Source organism: Hyperolius riggenbachi, chromosome 6 (assembly GCF_040937935.1).
Source record: "Hyperolius riggenbachi isolate aHypRig1 chromosome 6, aHypRig1.pri, whole genome shotgun sequence".
NCBI classification, from domain to species: Eukaryota; Metazoa; Chordata; class Amphibia; order Anura; family Hyperoliidae; genus Hyperolius; species Hyperolius riggenbachi.
Window position 1 is genome coordinate 80,318,412 of NC_090651.1, and position 16,918 is coordinate 80,335,329.

At 45.9% G+C, this 16,918-nt stretch overlaps 1 protein-coding gene across 2 annotated transcripts in view; it reads left to right on the forward strand.

The window, feature by feature from the left end:
- The first annotated feature begins 8,944 nt into the window (after nt 1-8,944).
- LOC137520959 (vitamin D3 hydroxylase-associated protein-like) overlaps nt 8,945-16,918 on the forward strand; it is a 66,525-nt gene continuing 58,551 nt past the window's right edge. The window contains exon 1 of one of the 2 annotated variants that reach the window (XM_068239591.1): nt 8,945-9,217. In XM_068239591.1, coding sequence (XP_068095692.1) covers nt 9,011-9,217 — 207 coding nt within the window. In that variant the 5' untranslated portion in view covers nt 8,945-9,010. Of the gene's footprint in view, nt 9,218-11,413; nt 11,832-16,918 lie in introns of those variants that run through there. The other variant, XM_068239594.1, reaches the window with a different exon arrangement.

Sequence of the window (16,918 nt, forward strand, 5' to 3'; positions counted from 1 at the left end):
CTTGGGTAAGTATCTGTCTCATTATTTTAAATGCGGTTCCCATTCACTTTAAGGAAAAGCAATAGTACATGCTTGGAAACGGTTTATATGCGATTACCATGTACTTTTTAAAGGACAACTGAAGCCAGAGGTATATGGAGGCTGCCATATTTATTACTTTTAAGCAATACCAGTTGCCTGGCTGTCCTGCTGATCTTCTGCCTCTAATACTTTTAGCCTTAGACCCTGAACTAGCATGCAGCAGATCAGGTGTTTCTGACATTGGGCCAGTGCACACCAAAAACCTCCTAGCAGATCCGCGAAACGCTAGAGGTTTTTGAAGCAGATTTTCAGACTGATTTTAGGCATGTTTAGGCTCTCTTCACACCTGCGTTTTCAAAACTTGCAGGAGTGATTTTTACGCGATTTCACACGGAAAAATCACTGAACAATGCAGCGAATTTGTCGCGGACGCGTTTTGCGCTTCTATAGCACTGAAACGCGATTGCGTCTGAAAATGGTGCAGGCTAGGCGTTTTTACCCGTTTTGGGGCAATTTGCGGCGATTAGCGCAAATCGCCCAAGTAAGAATGGGCCCATAGGGTTTCATTACGCTAGCGCTTTTAAAAAGCGCTAGCGTTTTGCCGAAATTGCCGCAAAACGATCTAGTGTGAATGGGGCCTTAGAGAGGTTTTCTAAACGTGCCTAGCGTTTTTGGAGCATTTTTGTGTAGCATATTTCATATATTGTTACAGTAAAGCTGTTACTGAACAGCTTCTGTAACAAAAACGCCTGGAAAACTGCTCTGATGTAGCGTTTTTCAGAGCTGTTTTCCACTTTCCTATACTTTAACATTGAGGCAGAAACGCCTCAGAAATCTAAAAAATGCTGCAGCCCCCGAGTATGCGTTTGTGGAAAAAACAAACTACTCTGGTGTGCACCAGCCCATTGAAATACATTACCCAAGCAGTTTTCAAACAGCTAGCGTTTTTAAAAACGCTCCAGAACCGCTCTGGTGTGCACCAGCCCATTGTCAGATCTGTCAGAAACCTGATCGCCAGATTAATAAAAGTGGAAATGGATTAGGTTCCCCTTAGGTTAGTATGGTTTTATAAAGGTATTGAATTCCCCTACGATTATTAGTGGCGTGAGGGGAAGGGATGAGGCATGAAACAGCGGGTCCTGGCAGGTGGGTGGGAACTTTGCCCTCAGGAATAGTCAGGCGTTGGGGCACTAATCATGCGGCATGCCTTATCTGTGGAGTTGGGGGGGCGCTCCTACATGCACACACTAGATTCTCAATTGAGACAGTCCTTAAAGAGGAACTTTAACCAAGGATTGAGTTAAATCCAAATCAGAAGCGGATACCCCCCTTTCCCACAAAAAAATCTTTACCTTTTTTCAAATAGTTCACTAAAGGGGTCTGTGTGGCTGATATTGTGTTGAAACCCCTCCCACAGAGTGATGTCATCACCATGGTACTGACCGTTTACTGTCTGTGAACCTCGTTGAATTGTGGGGAAAATCCGTCTGTTTTTAACCGCCAAGCAAGCAGCATCTCCCTCTGTTCATAGAACTCTCAGTAACTAACATTCCGCACAGATCATCTGGCAGAAAAGAAATGTCATCAGTGAGACATTTCAGAATGTAAATCAGGGAGAGGAAGATATATTAAAATGGGCAAACACTGACGAAATCTATAAATATTGTTTAAAAGAAGGCAATTTTATTCATTGTTGTTTTCACTACAGTTCCTCTTTAAAGAGACTCTGTAAAAAAAAAAAAAAAAAAAAAAAGTTCCCCTGGGGGTACTCGCCTCGGTAAGGGGAAGCCTCAGGGTCCCAATGAGGCTTCCCCCTCCCCTGTAGCTGCAGGAAATTCAGCACTGGCTCCCCGGAAGTCTCCTACAATCCTGTCTCGACAAGCCTGACAAGGCTTGATATATTTACCTTTCCTGGCTCCAGCGGGGGCGCTGCTGCAGCTCTCAGCATGGAGATAGTTGGAAATAGCCGACCTCTGTTGGGTCCGCTCTACTGCGCATATGCAGGAGACTTGCGCCTGCACAGTAGAGCAGACCGACAGTGATTGGCTATTTCCACCTATCGCCGAGCGGAGAGCCGATACTGCCACTGTGCTGGAGCCGGGAAGGTAAATATTTACATCCCCGCTGTTTGGAGGGGCACAGCGAGACAGCTGTGGGACACAGGAGGACCGGGGAAGCCTCGATAGGATCCGGAGGCTTCCCCTACCCGAGGTGAGTGACTTTTTTTTAAGTTACAGAGAGAACCCAAGGTGAACTTCTGGTCTAAAATCAAATCCTTACCCAATGAAAGCTAAGCCTCTGGATCCTCCACACCATCCTCTGCTCCTCCGTTGTTGTCCTGCACATCGGGGCCGTATCCCTCTTCCCGTACAGCCACACCAAGATGGTGCAGGTCCAGCTTACTGCTCACACAGGCACAGTGGGGCCATGCTCCTTGCTTGAATAGCTTGTCTGATTTCTTTGGGGGGTCTGAGCTCAGCAGCGGTACACCGGAGGACAGTGTGGGAGGCCTCTAGAGCAAGGCTTTTCAACCTGTGGTATGCGTACCACCAGTGGTACTTTGCTGTTGGCCAGGTGGTACACACCAGGTTTGCCTGACACTTTATTGCCCGCATGCCACTTGTCTTGGTCCTGTCCCGCCTCCACAAAGTTTGGCTCTCGCTCCATGCTGTGCTGCTCTGCAGCATACTTCAGACCTCAGATCAGTGGGGAAGAGACAGCCAGGCAAATAGTGCACTGTAATGGCGCAGATACAGATAGGGACATCACTGCTCACTTCCTGTATTTAAAGTATACGCGCTGTCACCATGCACCGCTTGCCTGACTGTCACTTCTCTGCGGCTGGCTTACCGATGATCTGAGGTGTGAACTATTGCACAGGGCAGCACAGCAAGGAGTGAGCAAGGGGGGAGCCGAACTTTGTGGTGAGTCACTGCCTAGCTCTCAGCTCTCTGATGGTGGGACTAGGCTACCTATAATTATGCGGGGGGGGGGGGGGGGGGGGGGTGCCGAGCACTGTAATAACAGTGCAGGGGATTTGAATTACGGCTATAGCGGCGCACAGTCAGTAACTTCGGCGCCCTCAGAAGACAGTGCTGCAGTTGCTTTCAAAACACTGCAATTCGGCTTCCAGCAATAGCCGTGTACCAGCTGTATCCTGCGCCCAAGTCTCCCGGCTAGCAATTCATATGTATGCGGGGGAGGGGAAAGAGAGGAACTTGCAAAGCTACCTATATTAGCAATCTACCTACAGATTGCCAATACCGTCAATATGTAGGCTTGCAATCTAATTGTAGTCGTTTTCCCACCAATGCCTCCTACTTTTCCCTTCCCATATGCCCTCTTCTTTTCTAAAAGTGTACCTGTAAGAAAAAAGTGCCCCGGGGGGTACTTACCTCAGGGAAGGGGAGGCCTTTGTATCCTAAAGAGGTTTCCCCCTTCCTCCACAGTATAAGGGATCCAGTTCTGGGAGCCCCAAAGTTCTCCTTGTCGGTGTTTGCGCATGCGCAGTAGTATTTGTTTTCCTTGACTGCAGTGCTTGAGTTTAGGTCTTCTTTAAAGAGGTTCTGTGGCATTCTAAAAATCAATCAAACAAGCTGACACTTATCTGGGCTTCTATCGGCCCCCTGCAGCTGTAATGTCCCGTGCCGTCCTCCTACGATGCTCCGTTTCCAGCCGCCGGTCTCGGTTTAATATTCGTCTAAACAGACGAATAATGTTAGCACCTGCTCGCGTCATCAGGAACTTACTGCACAGCTGCAGTGTAATAACTCGTGTGATTACACCAGGACCGGCGGCGGGGAACGGAGCATCGGAGGAGGACGGTGCGGGACATTACCGCTGCAGGGGGCCGATAGAAGCCCCAGGTAAGTGTCAGCTTGTTTGATTCTTAGGATGCAAAATAACTCCTTTTAAGAAGAATACGGTGGCTGCTATATTTTCCTTTAAAACTATATGAGTTGACTGGCAGCCCTGCTGATCTATGTCTTTGCGGAAGTGTCTGAATCACACCTGAAACAAGCATGCAGCTAACCTTGTCAGATCTGACAATAATGTCAGAAACGCCTGATCTGCATATGCTTGTTCAGGACCTGTGGCTAAAAGTATTAGAGGCAGAGGATCAGCATGATAGCCAGGTAACGGGCATTGCTTAAAAGGAAATAAACATGGCAGCCTCAATATGCCTCTCACTTAATTTCTCCTTCAACTACTCACTTTTTTCACTGTAGTGGTCCTTTAAACAGTTGAAATTTGACAGTTGGAAAATGACAGCTTAAATAAGACAGTTGAAATTTGACAGTTGGAAAATGACAGTTTAAATAAGACAGTTGAAATTTGACAGTTGGAAAATGACAGTTGAAAAATGGCAGTTAAAATTTGACAGTTAAAAAATGGCAGTTGAAAAATGACAGTTGGAAAATGGCAGTTAAAAGTTGAACTGCCATTTTCCAACTGTCATTTTCCAACTGTCATTTTCCAACTGTCAAATTTTAACTGCCATTTTCCAACTGTCAAATTTTAACTGCCATTTTCCAACTGTCAAATTTTAACTGCCATTTTCCAACTGTCAAATTTTAACTGCCATTTTCCAACTGTCAAATTTTAACTGCCATTTTCCAACTGTCAAATTTTAACTGCCATTTTCCAACGGTCAAATTTTAACTGCCATTTTCCAACTGTCATTTTTTCAACTGTCAATTTCCAACAGCCAAATTTAAACTGTTTTTCGACTGCCGTTATTTTCCAACTGTCATTTTTCAATTTCCATTTTTCGACTATCCTTTTCCAATTGTTTCCTTCTTTCTTTCCTATTTTATTTATTTCGCAAACACAAGCCTTGAGATCCTCAATGTTGAATGTTAATTTGCCACCTCATTTTGTGTTCTGGGGGCTAGATTTGCATCATGATTTGCACAATTTAAAACTGGCTATCTCTAACAGTGACAGGTGTCAGATATGGTGGCTGGATAGTGCAATGGTTAAGGGCTCTGCCTCTGACACAGGAGACCTAGGTTCAAATCTTGGCTCTTCCTATTCAGTAAGCCAGCACCTATTCAGTAAGGAGTTCTTTGGGGAAGACACTCTAACACTGCTACTGCCTACTGAGTGTGCTCTAGTAGCTGCCTCGCAAGCGCTTTGAGTCCAACAGGAGAAAAGCGCTATACAAAAAAGGAATTATTATATGGATAACTGTAGAGAGGGAGTGGAAGAAAAAGCCTATGTTGGTGTTTTATCTTCCTATCTTGCTCCCGTTTATTGTCTTCAACTTTCATAGTGGTTCTCTTTCCAGGCTAGCGCTTTTAGCCACCTTTGAAACTGGTCCACACATTCTCTACCTTAGTGCTTGGTACTGGTGTTCCTCCACGATGGTGACCCTCTTTTTCTTGGGCTACTTCAAATGTATTTATTTATTGTGCATTATGGTGATTTATTGTGGCAGAGTTGTTTTTCAGATTAACTTGCACTGTTTTTTTCTTGATAAAGAGGTACTTTGTTGCTTTGGAATTTTGGATTATCTTAATTACAGAATGAATTACAGATCTGTCTGTTCCAATTTTTGGAGTGCTAATCATTTACTTCTCTTTACAGAAATGTATGGCGCGTGTGTTGCTCTGCATGGCAGTATTAATTGAAATGAGACAGCAGTGTGTTGGCACAGAGATGCATGCAGCAGTTTGTCAGAACACAGCACAGCACATGAGAGTCTGTAACACATTACTGAAATAAGCTCAGCAATGCAGCAGTACATCCTGACCTTCACGGCTGTTATCAAATTACCATACTGAAGGACCACTATAGTGAAAAAAGTAAGCAGTTAAAATCTTTCAGAACCAACATGTTTTGGACTAGTGGAGTTCCTCAACTGTTAAAGAAACAGCAGGCCTTTTCAGTGCTGCTGAGTTGATTTTTAGTCTGGAGGTTCACTTTAGACAGCGAATCCACCAGCTGCTTAGGTAACCACATCCACAATGGGTATATCGAAAAGCATAAAAGACAAATCCTCAGCGCTTGGCAGTCAAATGAGTATCTGTAGTAACACCACAGTGCTCAACAATATAGCACAGGCACGTGCACAGGGGGGTGCTCTGGGTGCCCAGGCACCCCCCTTTTTAAAATCTTCAAAAAAAGGCCCCACTCACGATGCAAAATAAGCCCCGCCCCGACCGCGATAATCCCCGTCCACCCGCGAGAAGCTCCGCCCCCGCCTGGGACACTTTCAAGTGAAGAGGCCCAGACAGGAATCCTAGTGTGGCATACTGACCTCTCCCTCCACCTAGGACCCATACTGACCTCTACCTCCCCCAGCGCCCAGTGACCACTCCCTCCCCTAGCACTCACAGTGACCTCTCCCTCTACCTAGGACCCATACTGACCTCTCCCTACCCAGTACCCACAGTGACCTCTCCCTCCACCTAGCACCCACAGTGAGTGACCTCTTCCTCCACCTAGCACCCACAGTGACCTCTCCCTCCCCAGCACCCACAGAGACCTCTCCCTCCACCTAGCACCCACAGAGACCTCTCCCTCCACCTAGCACCCACAGTGACCTCTCCCTCCACCTAGCAACCTCAGTGACCTCTCCCTCCACCTAGCACCCACAGTGATCTCTCCCTCCACCTAGCACCCACAGTGACCTCTCCCTCCACCAGCACCCACATTACATCTCCCTCCACCTAGCACCCACAGTGACCTCTCCTTCCCCCAGCACCCACAGTGATATCTCCCTCCCCCAGCACCCACAGTGACCTCTCCCTCCACCTAGCACCCACAGTGACATCTCCCTCCCCCAGCACCCACAGTGACCTCTCCCTCCACCTAGCACCCACAGTGACCTCTCCCTCCACCTAGCACCCACAGTGACCTCTCCCTCCACCTAGCACCCACAGTGATCTCTCCCTCCACCAGCATCCACATTGAAATCTCCCTCCACCTAGCACCCACAGTGACCTCTCTCTTACCCAGCACCCACAGTGACCTCTCCTTCCCCCAACACCCACAGTGACCTCTCCCTCCACCTAGCACCCACAGTGACCTCTCCCTTCACCTAGCACCCACAATGAACTCTCCCTCCACCTAGCACCCACAGTGACCTCTGCCTCCACCTAGCACCCACAGTGACCTCTCCCTCCACCTGGGACCCATAGTGACCTCTCCCTCCCCAGCACCCACACTGACCTCTCCCTCCCCCAGCACCCACAGTGATTTTTCCCTCCCCAGTGGTTACCCTCCTGTCCCCTGCAGCACCCACAGGGACCTCCCATCCCAAAAGCAGCACCTACAGTGACCTCTCCCATTGCCAGCGCCCACAGTGGCTTCTCCCAACACCCAGAATCCACTCCCTCCTCCAGTAACCACACTGACTTCTTCCAGCACCCACAGTGGCCTACCCTTCCCCCAGCACCAACACTGACCTCTACCTCCCTTAGCAGCAACTATGCCATTCATAGCAGCACCCATAGTGACCTCCCACCCCCTGCACCCACAATGACCGTGACCTCCATTTCCTCCAGCACCTATACTGACCTCTACTTTCCACAGCACCCACAGTTACTTCTCCCCCAGCACCCACAGTGACCTACCCTTCCCCCATCAACCACACTGACCTCAACCTCCCCTAGCAGCAACTATGCCATTCGTAGCAGTACCCACAGTGACTTCCCACCCCCTGCACCCACAGCAATCCCACCAATATTCAGCACCCATATTACACTCAACCAGTAACCCCCACTATGGCAAGCACCCAGTACTTGCACCAAGCACCCTGCACCCAATACTCACACCCGGCCTCAATATGGCACTTAGTACTTGCATCAAACAGCCACATGACACCCAATACCTGCACCCCTTCACCCTATAGCTGGCACCCAATACTCACACCTACATGGCACAGTACTTGCACCCAGCTCTGACATGTCACTCACTACTCATACCTGCACACAGCCTCCACATGGCACCCACTCACATAACCAGTACTAGCACCCGAAGTACCTGCACTCAGAACCCACGTGACACACAACAACCACCCACAGCTAGCACCCAGTGCAGGCATGGCACCAAGTATTTGCACCTATGTGATACCCAGTACCTGCACCCAACACCCACATGTTTCATCTGCAGTAGTTCCAGTTGCACTAAGCCTCCACTTGGTGCCCAGCACCCACACCAAGCACTCACATATGACATCCAGTACTTGCACCCAGAGCTCACAAGGGACTGAGTACCTGCAATCAACACCTACATGATGGTTGATACACACCCATACAGCCAGAATCCACATGACACCCTGTGCCAGCACCCAGAACCCACATGGCACCCATCATCTGCATTCAGCAGCATGACAATCAATACCCCCCTAGCCAGAAACGAGGAAGGGGGGGAGGGGCATGCAGGGGAAGGCATTGCCAGGCCCCTTTTTTAAATTTGAGCACCCCCCACTTAAGGACCCTCTGCACGGCCCTGATATAGCATAACAGTGACCATCACCTAGAAGCAATAAGCCAGAGGTCACTAATCATCCACAAAGCAGTAACATTTATTCCATTTCCATTAAAAAGCACATGTACAGTAACTTACTTTGGGGGTCCTTGTGACAGGGACCCTTATTGAATGAATAGAACGCATGTATTGATACTGCACAGTACTACTACTTTTCTTCTTTATGGTCCGTATAATTCTCAGTTCCCAGTGTATGTAAGGATACTGCACAGTGCTACTTCTTCTCTTCTTTATGGCCAGTGTAGTTCTCAGTAACAGTTCTTTTTCTGTATGGATGAACTGCACAGTGGCACTCTTCCACTCCTCCCCTCCCTCCTCTTTCCCTCCTTATCTGCCCTGGGTCCTCAGTTTTTCTTCCTCTCCCCTCCTCGACCCTTCTCCTGGACCTCTTCCAGGTTTGGAGTGCCTTCTGATTCCCAAGAGCCAGGTCTGATCTGCCTCCAGATATCAGTTGTGTGCAGGATTCTGGCCTCAGCAGGCTGCTGCTGCTGCTATGCTCCTCAAGATTATCTGCCACTTCATCCCAGAGTTCCTGGTGGATCTCGTCTTAGTGTCCCTCTTCATCGCTCTGGTTGGGACTGTCCTGGTTGCAGTATGGATGAGAGAGAGACAGACCAAGAGGAAAATCGACAATGCTCAGACCCAGAAGGAAAGTGCACTGGAGATGATGGTTAAGGTTACACAGCGCTATAAAACCCAGGTATGTGCCCAGATTGTTTGGCTCATTTGGGGAAATTTTCCATATCTAGTGCAAGAGCTACAAACCTATGTGAATCAACAAGGAGCAGTGTTAGAAGGCTATAAAATACCATTTCTGTAGTAGGTCATTAACTAAAATAGCAGCAGAGCAGGGACGTAACTACAGGGGGCAGCACCTGCGACCAGGGGCGGGAACCAAAGCTTTAAGGTGGCCCTATCTGCTGCCTTAGTCCCTCTAACAAAGGGGTCCATCCTCCAGATCAGGTGTTTTTGTGGGCACACATGTCATGGGTGTGGAGATTTCAATGACCACATTTGTTTTATGACCCTTTCAAGATGGACCCCCCAAGCTGTGAGAGTCACTGGGGTAGGCAAGGGAAAGGGTGTGAACATTGGGGGGCCCCATCAAGGTTTTGCTGGAGAGCCCCATGATATATAGTTATGCCCCTGCAGCAAGGCTAGGCTAAAAGTGGAGCGCAGTGAGAAATATCACAACCAATCAAAAGTGATCTTTCAAGTCCTATGAATTAAAAAAACAAACAAAAAAAACACATGGCTCTGGTTGTCCTGACCCCTAGTCACTGTCTAGCCGGTCATTTTTGTTAAGCAGAGCGAACACGTCCCGGTCCAATTGGACCACCCCGAGTAGAGTTGGGTTTGTGGTCTCCACCTGCATCCTGTTGTCTGTTGCCCCTCTGCAACCTGCCTTTGTGAGTAGTAAATTTACTTTGCCGATCGGTATCCCTTGAATGAAACCTATTATGCTATTGGGCTCCTGCTTTTGTCTCCTGTGCCTTTTTCTCCAGGGGGCCAAGACACCCCTAACACTGCACTCCACTAGTAATGGGTTGATAGATATCTGGCCTCCAGTGTCAATCTAGCACAGGATCCCATTACATTGCAAGAGGCTGCAAAGTGGGGTAGCGACCAGCCGCTGTACAACTAGTGCCAGGAGTTTTCAAGCATAGCAGACCTTTCTTCAAACCTGCTAGATGGTTCATTCCCATTAGTTTTCAACTACTGATGAGATTTGTAATTCCCTCAGTGCCACGAGATTACTAATACACTTACAGTGCCACTACCTGCTAATTATCGTGAGGGTCAGTCATACTTGTTGGAATATCATAATGGACATTCACGCATCGGTCACAAAAGGGCTGTGAGCGAGTCCCCAGGTAAACGTGGGTCCATTCTTTACGTCTGTTGGTCTGGAAAACAGTGCCACAGCAGATCTAGTGTGAGCCTGCACTCATTCTGAATACCTAGTCATAATGGTACTGAAAGTAAGGTAGTTGTCTGATTGCACCATCCCTTTGGTATCTAATGCCAGGGATATCACTACCAAAGGGGGCAATTTCCCTAGGGTCCATAGGGGACCCCAAGTGTCTCCATCACCCCACTAAATTATGTGGCCGAGCCCCACCCCACCCCGCGCTCCCTCCTCCCCCTGCAGCATTAAGGATATCTGTATGGCTGATATTGTAGTGAAACCCTCCCACAGTGTGATGTCATGATCCTGGTCCTCATTGCATTGTGGGAAATAATGGCTTTTTTTTTCAACTACCGAGCAAGCAATATCGCCCTCTGTGTATAGGACTCTCAGTAAATGAATATTCTACAGATATCACCTGGCAAAACTAAAGATGTTTCCACCCCTGATAAATTTCAGAATGTAAATCAGGGAGAGGAAAGATTTTACAATGGGAAAACGCTTACTAATTTATAACATACCGGTAATAGTGTAAAAAAAAAAAAAAAAAAAAAAAAAAAAAAGCTACTTTATTCTTTATGTTATTTTTACCACAGTTCCTTTTTAAACCACCAGCAACAAAGAAAATACTCTAAATTATTTTGACCGTTTTTTCACATACTTTTTCAGTTGTAAAATTCTGAAAAGGTATTTTAAACAGAAGATGAACATTATCTCATAGGAGAGAACTTATGAGAAAAAAATAAATTGATAAGGGTGATACTGTTCTAATCTCGATCTTGCATATGACCCTTTCTCTGGTGACTCTGGAAGGGTTAAATCTATTTTGGAGGGGGAAGTTCTATTTTTAGGAAGCTCTGATCTGGTTTCTGATACTTGGATTAGATGGCTGGCCAGCTAATTGAAGACACAGGCCCCCTCAGCTGTTGCCAGTCGCATCTTTTGGCAGAAGCTTAGAGAAGGACATTATATGCCTGTATAGAGAACCCTGCCCACTACGTTGGGCACAGATTAACCATTTTTCCAGGTCAGGGTTGCAGAACTGTGACAGGTATGTGAAAGCTGAACTGGGCAGCCAAGACTAGATGTCTCAGAAAAAAAACTCTACGATTTGGAGCAGTAGGTTGGACCGGAGTTGGCAGTTGTGGTTCCTCAAAAAGTAAAGAGACCTGAATTAAATTGCTGGACTTACTTAGCTGAGTTACCCGGCACAATGCTTTGGTCATTGTTGGAATTTCTAGTCAATCATGTTTTCTTGGCCACCTTCTGTTGCTTTGTGGCCTCCACCTTGGTGCTGCAATGTTGGCAGAGAATCCGCAGCACTGTGAAGATAGACAAGGCACGGAAGCTGCGTGATCAGGCTCTTCAACTCATGGAGAAACACAGCAGTGATTTCAAGAGACAGGTATGGAAGCACAGTGTCCTCCGTCCATAATCCGTTATTGCATATTTAGTTATTTATCATGATTGATTCTTCAAACTAGTAAACAGTCTGCATGCCAAGAGTATCAGCTCTGCAGCTAAGACTGACTTCTGGTGTGTTGTGACAGCTGTATTCTACTGGTCAACCATTTATAGACCAGTGAAAATACTAATTTCAGGAAAGAATACTGATTGGCCATCCCATCAGAGGAGGTGACACCATCAGCATTTACATTTGTGGGAGGCATACTGTATACTTAACATGAATCTCTGCTCCGCTGAGGGTTTAAATGATAGATGGGGTTTAGGTTTATTGTACATTTTGTTCTCCTAGACCAGGGGTGTCTTTTAGGCCAAGGGCCATTTCGATGTTCTTGTGAGTGCTAAGGGCCAACTAGCGAAATGAAACACAATTTTTGCTGATTGTTGTTAGGTACACTATGCCTGTGTCATTTTGTCAAATAAAACTTTTCCACAGGAAATAACTAATGCTAATCGATGGCTGTTGCTGCTGGCACTGGGACAGCTGCTAATCAGTGGCTGCTACTGCTACAATGGTGGCTGATAACCTACAGACAAAGGGGAAGGAAGAGCACCGCAGCTACGACCTGCAGGCTGCATGGAATTAACTGTAGAGAGCTTTGGGGGCCACTAGAAAAGTCTTGGAGGGCAGAATTTGGCCTCCGGGCTGACCTTTGGACATGCCTGTTCTAGTCCAATTAGGCAGACACAAGATTGTTACGACACCTCCTTTATTTAGCATTCCTTCGAAAAGACAACCATTCCAATTCCTGTGATAACAGTAATTTCACAACTTTATAAGTCAAAGAAGGCCAGAGCAGTAAAGCAAAGCAAAAGCATAGTGTACATTGTGTTCTGACAGCTGTCTTCTAGTTGGCCAGTGAAGGGAAGTGCAAAACCTATTACACATTTTATGTTGTGTGAAAGGCACTGATGACTGTTGTCACAGATTGTCCAGACATTTTATGCAATCTCTCTATAGTTGGCAATTACTGTTGCAGTGCAGATGTCATGCTTGTTAACACTTTTTTAGCTGCTTGGCTGGCTGGGATATCCTGCTGATGTGGAATCTTCTGACAATATTATGTTACAATGCTTCTGGTGGAAGTAGAGCAGTCTGTCATTATCTGCCCTCCAACTACAGAAAGTTATTTAATGTTATCATTAGTAGATTACCCACTACTGAAAGATGCTATGGTCTATCTAGCTTCATAATTGTAATAATGTATGTCACTATAGCCTTGGATGCAGGATAGAAGGAACTGGCCTTTGTGAGCTGTTCATGACCTTCTCAGGTGATAATTCAAGCATATGTGCAAGTGTCCCCGGAGCTTGTTTAAAGATCTAGCATGACAGATTTTTAAACAACATTGACGACCAAGCATATTGTTCCCCTCCATCATGTAACATGCCGTCATCATCCCCCCTCTCCCCCTCATCCCCATAGCAACAGTATGCGTGTCATCCTGGATCTGTACAGTGCACAATTCCCTCAGTGCCACCTGCAGGATGATTTGGTATTTCTTTTTCATCATATACAAGAAAGTGATCAGTTTAATTTTATGTCTAGAATAGTTTTCATCCTCATGGGAGCTCTAATCCTGAGGGGAAGGAATTTCCCAAAACTCAACAGACTTGTCATGTCATTGTGTTTCGGCATGACCACAAATGTCACTTTTCAGGCGCTGTTTACAAGAGCTTATTAATAAGACGTATTCTTATTTTAAAAGGGCAATCACAATTAAATGAGAATATATATAAATCTTTGACTGCCTTGAGAATACTCTGAACTTTTGGAGGCAGGCAAACAGTTTGCTCTCAAGTACCACATAGAATCTAAGAGCAGTGATGGTCAGGGGACATGCTTTTGGAGCATTACGCTTACTCTTTGTGTGTTGGTTCCTTAGTATCTGACATTATCGTGGTGTCCTGGCTCCTGAGTATTGGAGTCTGCTGGCTTCTTATTATGGGACATTATCTCTGTATCCTGGCTTCTGAGTATGGGACACTGTTGTGTTATGATGGCTCCTGAGTACGTGACAGTGTTGTGGTATGATAGCTCCTGAGTATTGGACACTGTCTTGTTATGATGGCTCCTGAGTATTGGACACTATCGTGTTATGATGGCTCCTGAGTACAAGACGCTGTTGTGGTATGATGACTCCTGAGTATGGGACACTGTCGTGGTGTGTATGCTCCAGAGTAAGGAACACTGTTGTGCTGTGATGGCTCCTGAGTAGGGGACGCTGTCATAGTGTGATGGCTCCTGTGTATGGAACATTGTCATGGTATAATGGCTCCTGAGTATGGGACACTGCTGTGGCATGACGGCTCCTGAGTATGGGACACTGTTGTGGTGTAACGGCTCCTGAGTATGGGACACTGCTGTGGTGTAACGGCTCCTGAGTATGGGACACTGCTGTGGCGTGACGGCTCCTGAGTATGGGACACTGTCCAGGGGTGACTGCTCCCGAGTAAGGAAAGGTGGCATGGTATGATGACTCCTGAGTATGGGACGCTGTCGTGGTGTGATGGCTCCCCTGTATGGGACGCTGTCATGGTGTGACTGCTCCAGAGTAAGGAACGCTGTTGTGCTGTGATGGCTCTTGAGTATGGGACGCTGTCATGGCGTGACGGCTCCTGAGTATGGGACACTGTTGTGGTGTAACGGCTCCGCAGTATGGGACACTGTCCTAGGGTGACTGCTCGTGAGTAGGGAAGGCTGCCCTGGTATGATGGCTCCAGAGTACAAGACACTGTCGTGGTATGATGACTCCTGAGTATGGAACGCTGTTGTGTTGTGACTGCTCCAGAGTAAGGAAAGCTGTAGTGCTGTGATGGCTCCTGAGTATGGGACACTGTCCTGGGGTGACCGCTCCTGAGTAAGGAAGGCTGGCCTGGTATGATGGCTTCAGAGTATGGGGCGATGCTGTGGCGTGACGACTCCTGAGAATGGGACATTTTCCTGATGTGCTGGCTACAAGATGTGAGGCCTCATCTCATGTTTTATTTGGATCCTGGTTTTGGATATTTTCTTATTGTTTTGGGTCTCCCGTTTATAATGTTTTTTTTCTCTTTCTGAACTGAGTCTAGATGTTGATCAGATGTTTAAAATCCATGTGCTTCAGAGTTGCATCTTGTTCTTTGAACATTCCCTTCAGCAAATTAGCCCCATTACCTTGATTTGTTGGGTCTTTGCAATTTATTTGCTTGCTATGTTGGGTTTCAAGTATTCATTATTCCCTTGGTGTCTTGGACAAACTCTGATGTTATGGATATGGAACATTATTTTAGTGTGATTAATCTCAGTTATTGGCAATTATTTCTCTGTACCAAGTTCCAATAATGGCCAATCTCAGTTCAATGTGTTGAATGAGTTGTGAACATTAAGTTTTCTTGGTGCTGTTGCAGTTTTTTTTACCATTGTTTGTGTGTTGGATGGATCTCAAGTATTATCGAATAGTCTCTTGATGTGCTGTGTGTTGTGTTGAACAGTCACTACTGTTGAATCCATAACATTGAACTTTCAGTTTGTTTGTTAGGGCATGAATATTGACTATAGGATTGATTGTTCTTGGATACTGTGCATTATTTTGGTGTGTGAAGAAGGACACAACACCTTGGAGGAATGGCTAGATTAGGAACTTACCGTAGTTCTCTGGTGGAGGACATGCCATTGGAATATGGTTACAAGGCATTAATGCAATAGATCTCCATCACACAACAAAACTGCGACCCAAGAATGAAAGGTTATCATTCATCAAATGAATGGAAGTGTATCCACTGTCTGCACATACTTTATATGTGCACAGACCCACAATGGACTGTTGTCAACGAGTTCTTGGGAATAGTTCATGGGTCTGTTGCCTGTCCAGGTGCATTGCAAAACATTGTAGTGGATTCAGTGTAGCAATTATAGCATAGAGCCCAGAGAGAGATGCTTAAACTGAACCTGATCCAAGTAAAATTATGTATTTGACGAACAACAACCACATTAAAATGTTTTGAAAAGGGAGAAAATAAACACATGATGTCCCTGCAATTGAATATTACATACTTCCATAACCGTCAGTTCCTTTCCGGAACTCATCATTTTCTTCTAACAATGATTCCTTGCAGTTCTGACAAGATCTTGTCTCTCAGGAAGCTGAAAGCTTTAGGTTTTTTTTTCACCATATTAATTGCTGTCAGTTATAACTGAACGGACAACAAATGTGCAAGGTAATGTCCACGTTTCGGTATGGCTCAAACAATATTACTGGTTAACGGACTGCTGACCCGGAAGCTGTTACAGGGTCATTGCCATTTTAAAATGGAGGACGGAGAATTCCATTGATCACAATAGACAAACAGGAGGCGGGAGAGGAGACAATCGATGAGCAGCCTACGCTGGAGCTAAGTATGATGTGTGTATGTTTATTTTAACAGTAGAGGACCTGGTTAAACTTATGGTCCTGAAGTGGTTAAGGATGTACAAGGTAACAGGAAATATACAGTATATTGATTCTGCAAATTGGTCGTGTTCTTGAGTGCTCAGTTCCCCTCTGCTTATAAAGTTATATAATAGGCACAGGTTATGTGTTTAAAGTTAACCTGAGCTGAGAGGCAAACAGAGGCTGCCACATTTATTCCCTTTTGAACAATGCAAGTTGCCTGGCTACCCCTTGATCCCCTGCCTCTAATACCTTTAGCCATAGACTGTATTAGCTGCATGCTTGTTACAGGGTTGTGGCTCAAACACTTCTGATGCCAGAAGATCCACAGGGCTGCCAGGTAGCTGGTATTTTTTAAAAGGAAATACATATGTCAGCCCCCATAACCCACTCACCTCGGGTTCCCTTTAACCAAACTGTACTGTTGCAATTCAGTCTCTCACATCATAATATATAGTTAGTGTGTGTGTATATATATATATATATATATATATATATATATATATATATATATATATATATATATATATATATATATATATATATATATAGTCTGCAATACTATAAGGGCTTTACCCTGAAAAATGGCAGTAAAAGTTACAAGTCTCACTATAGG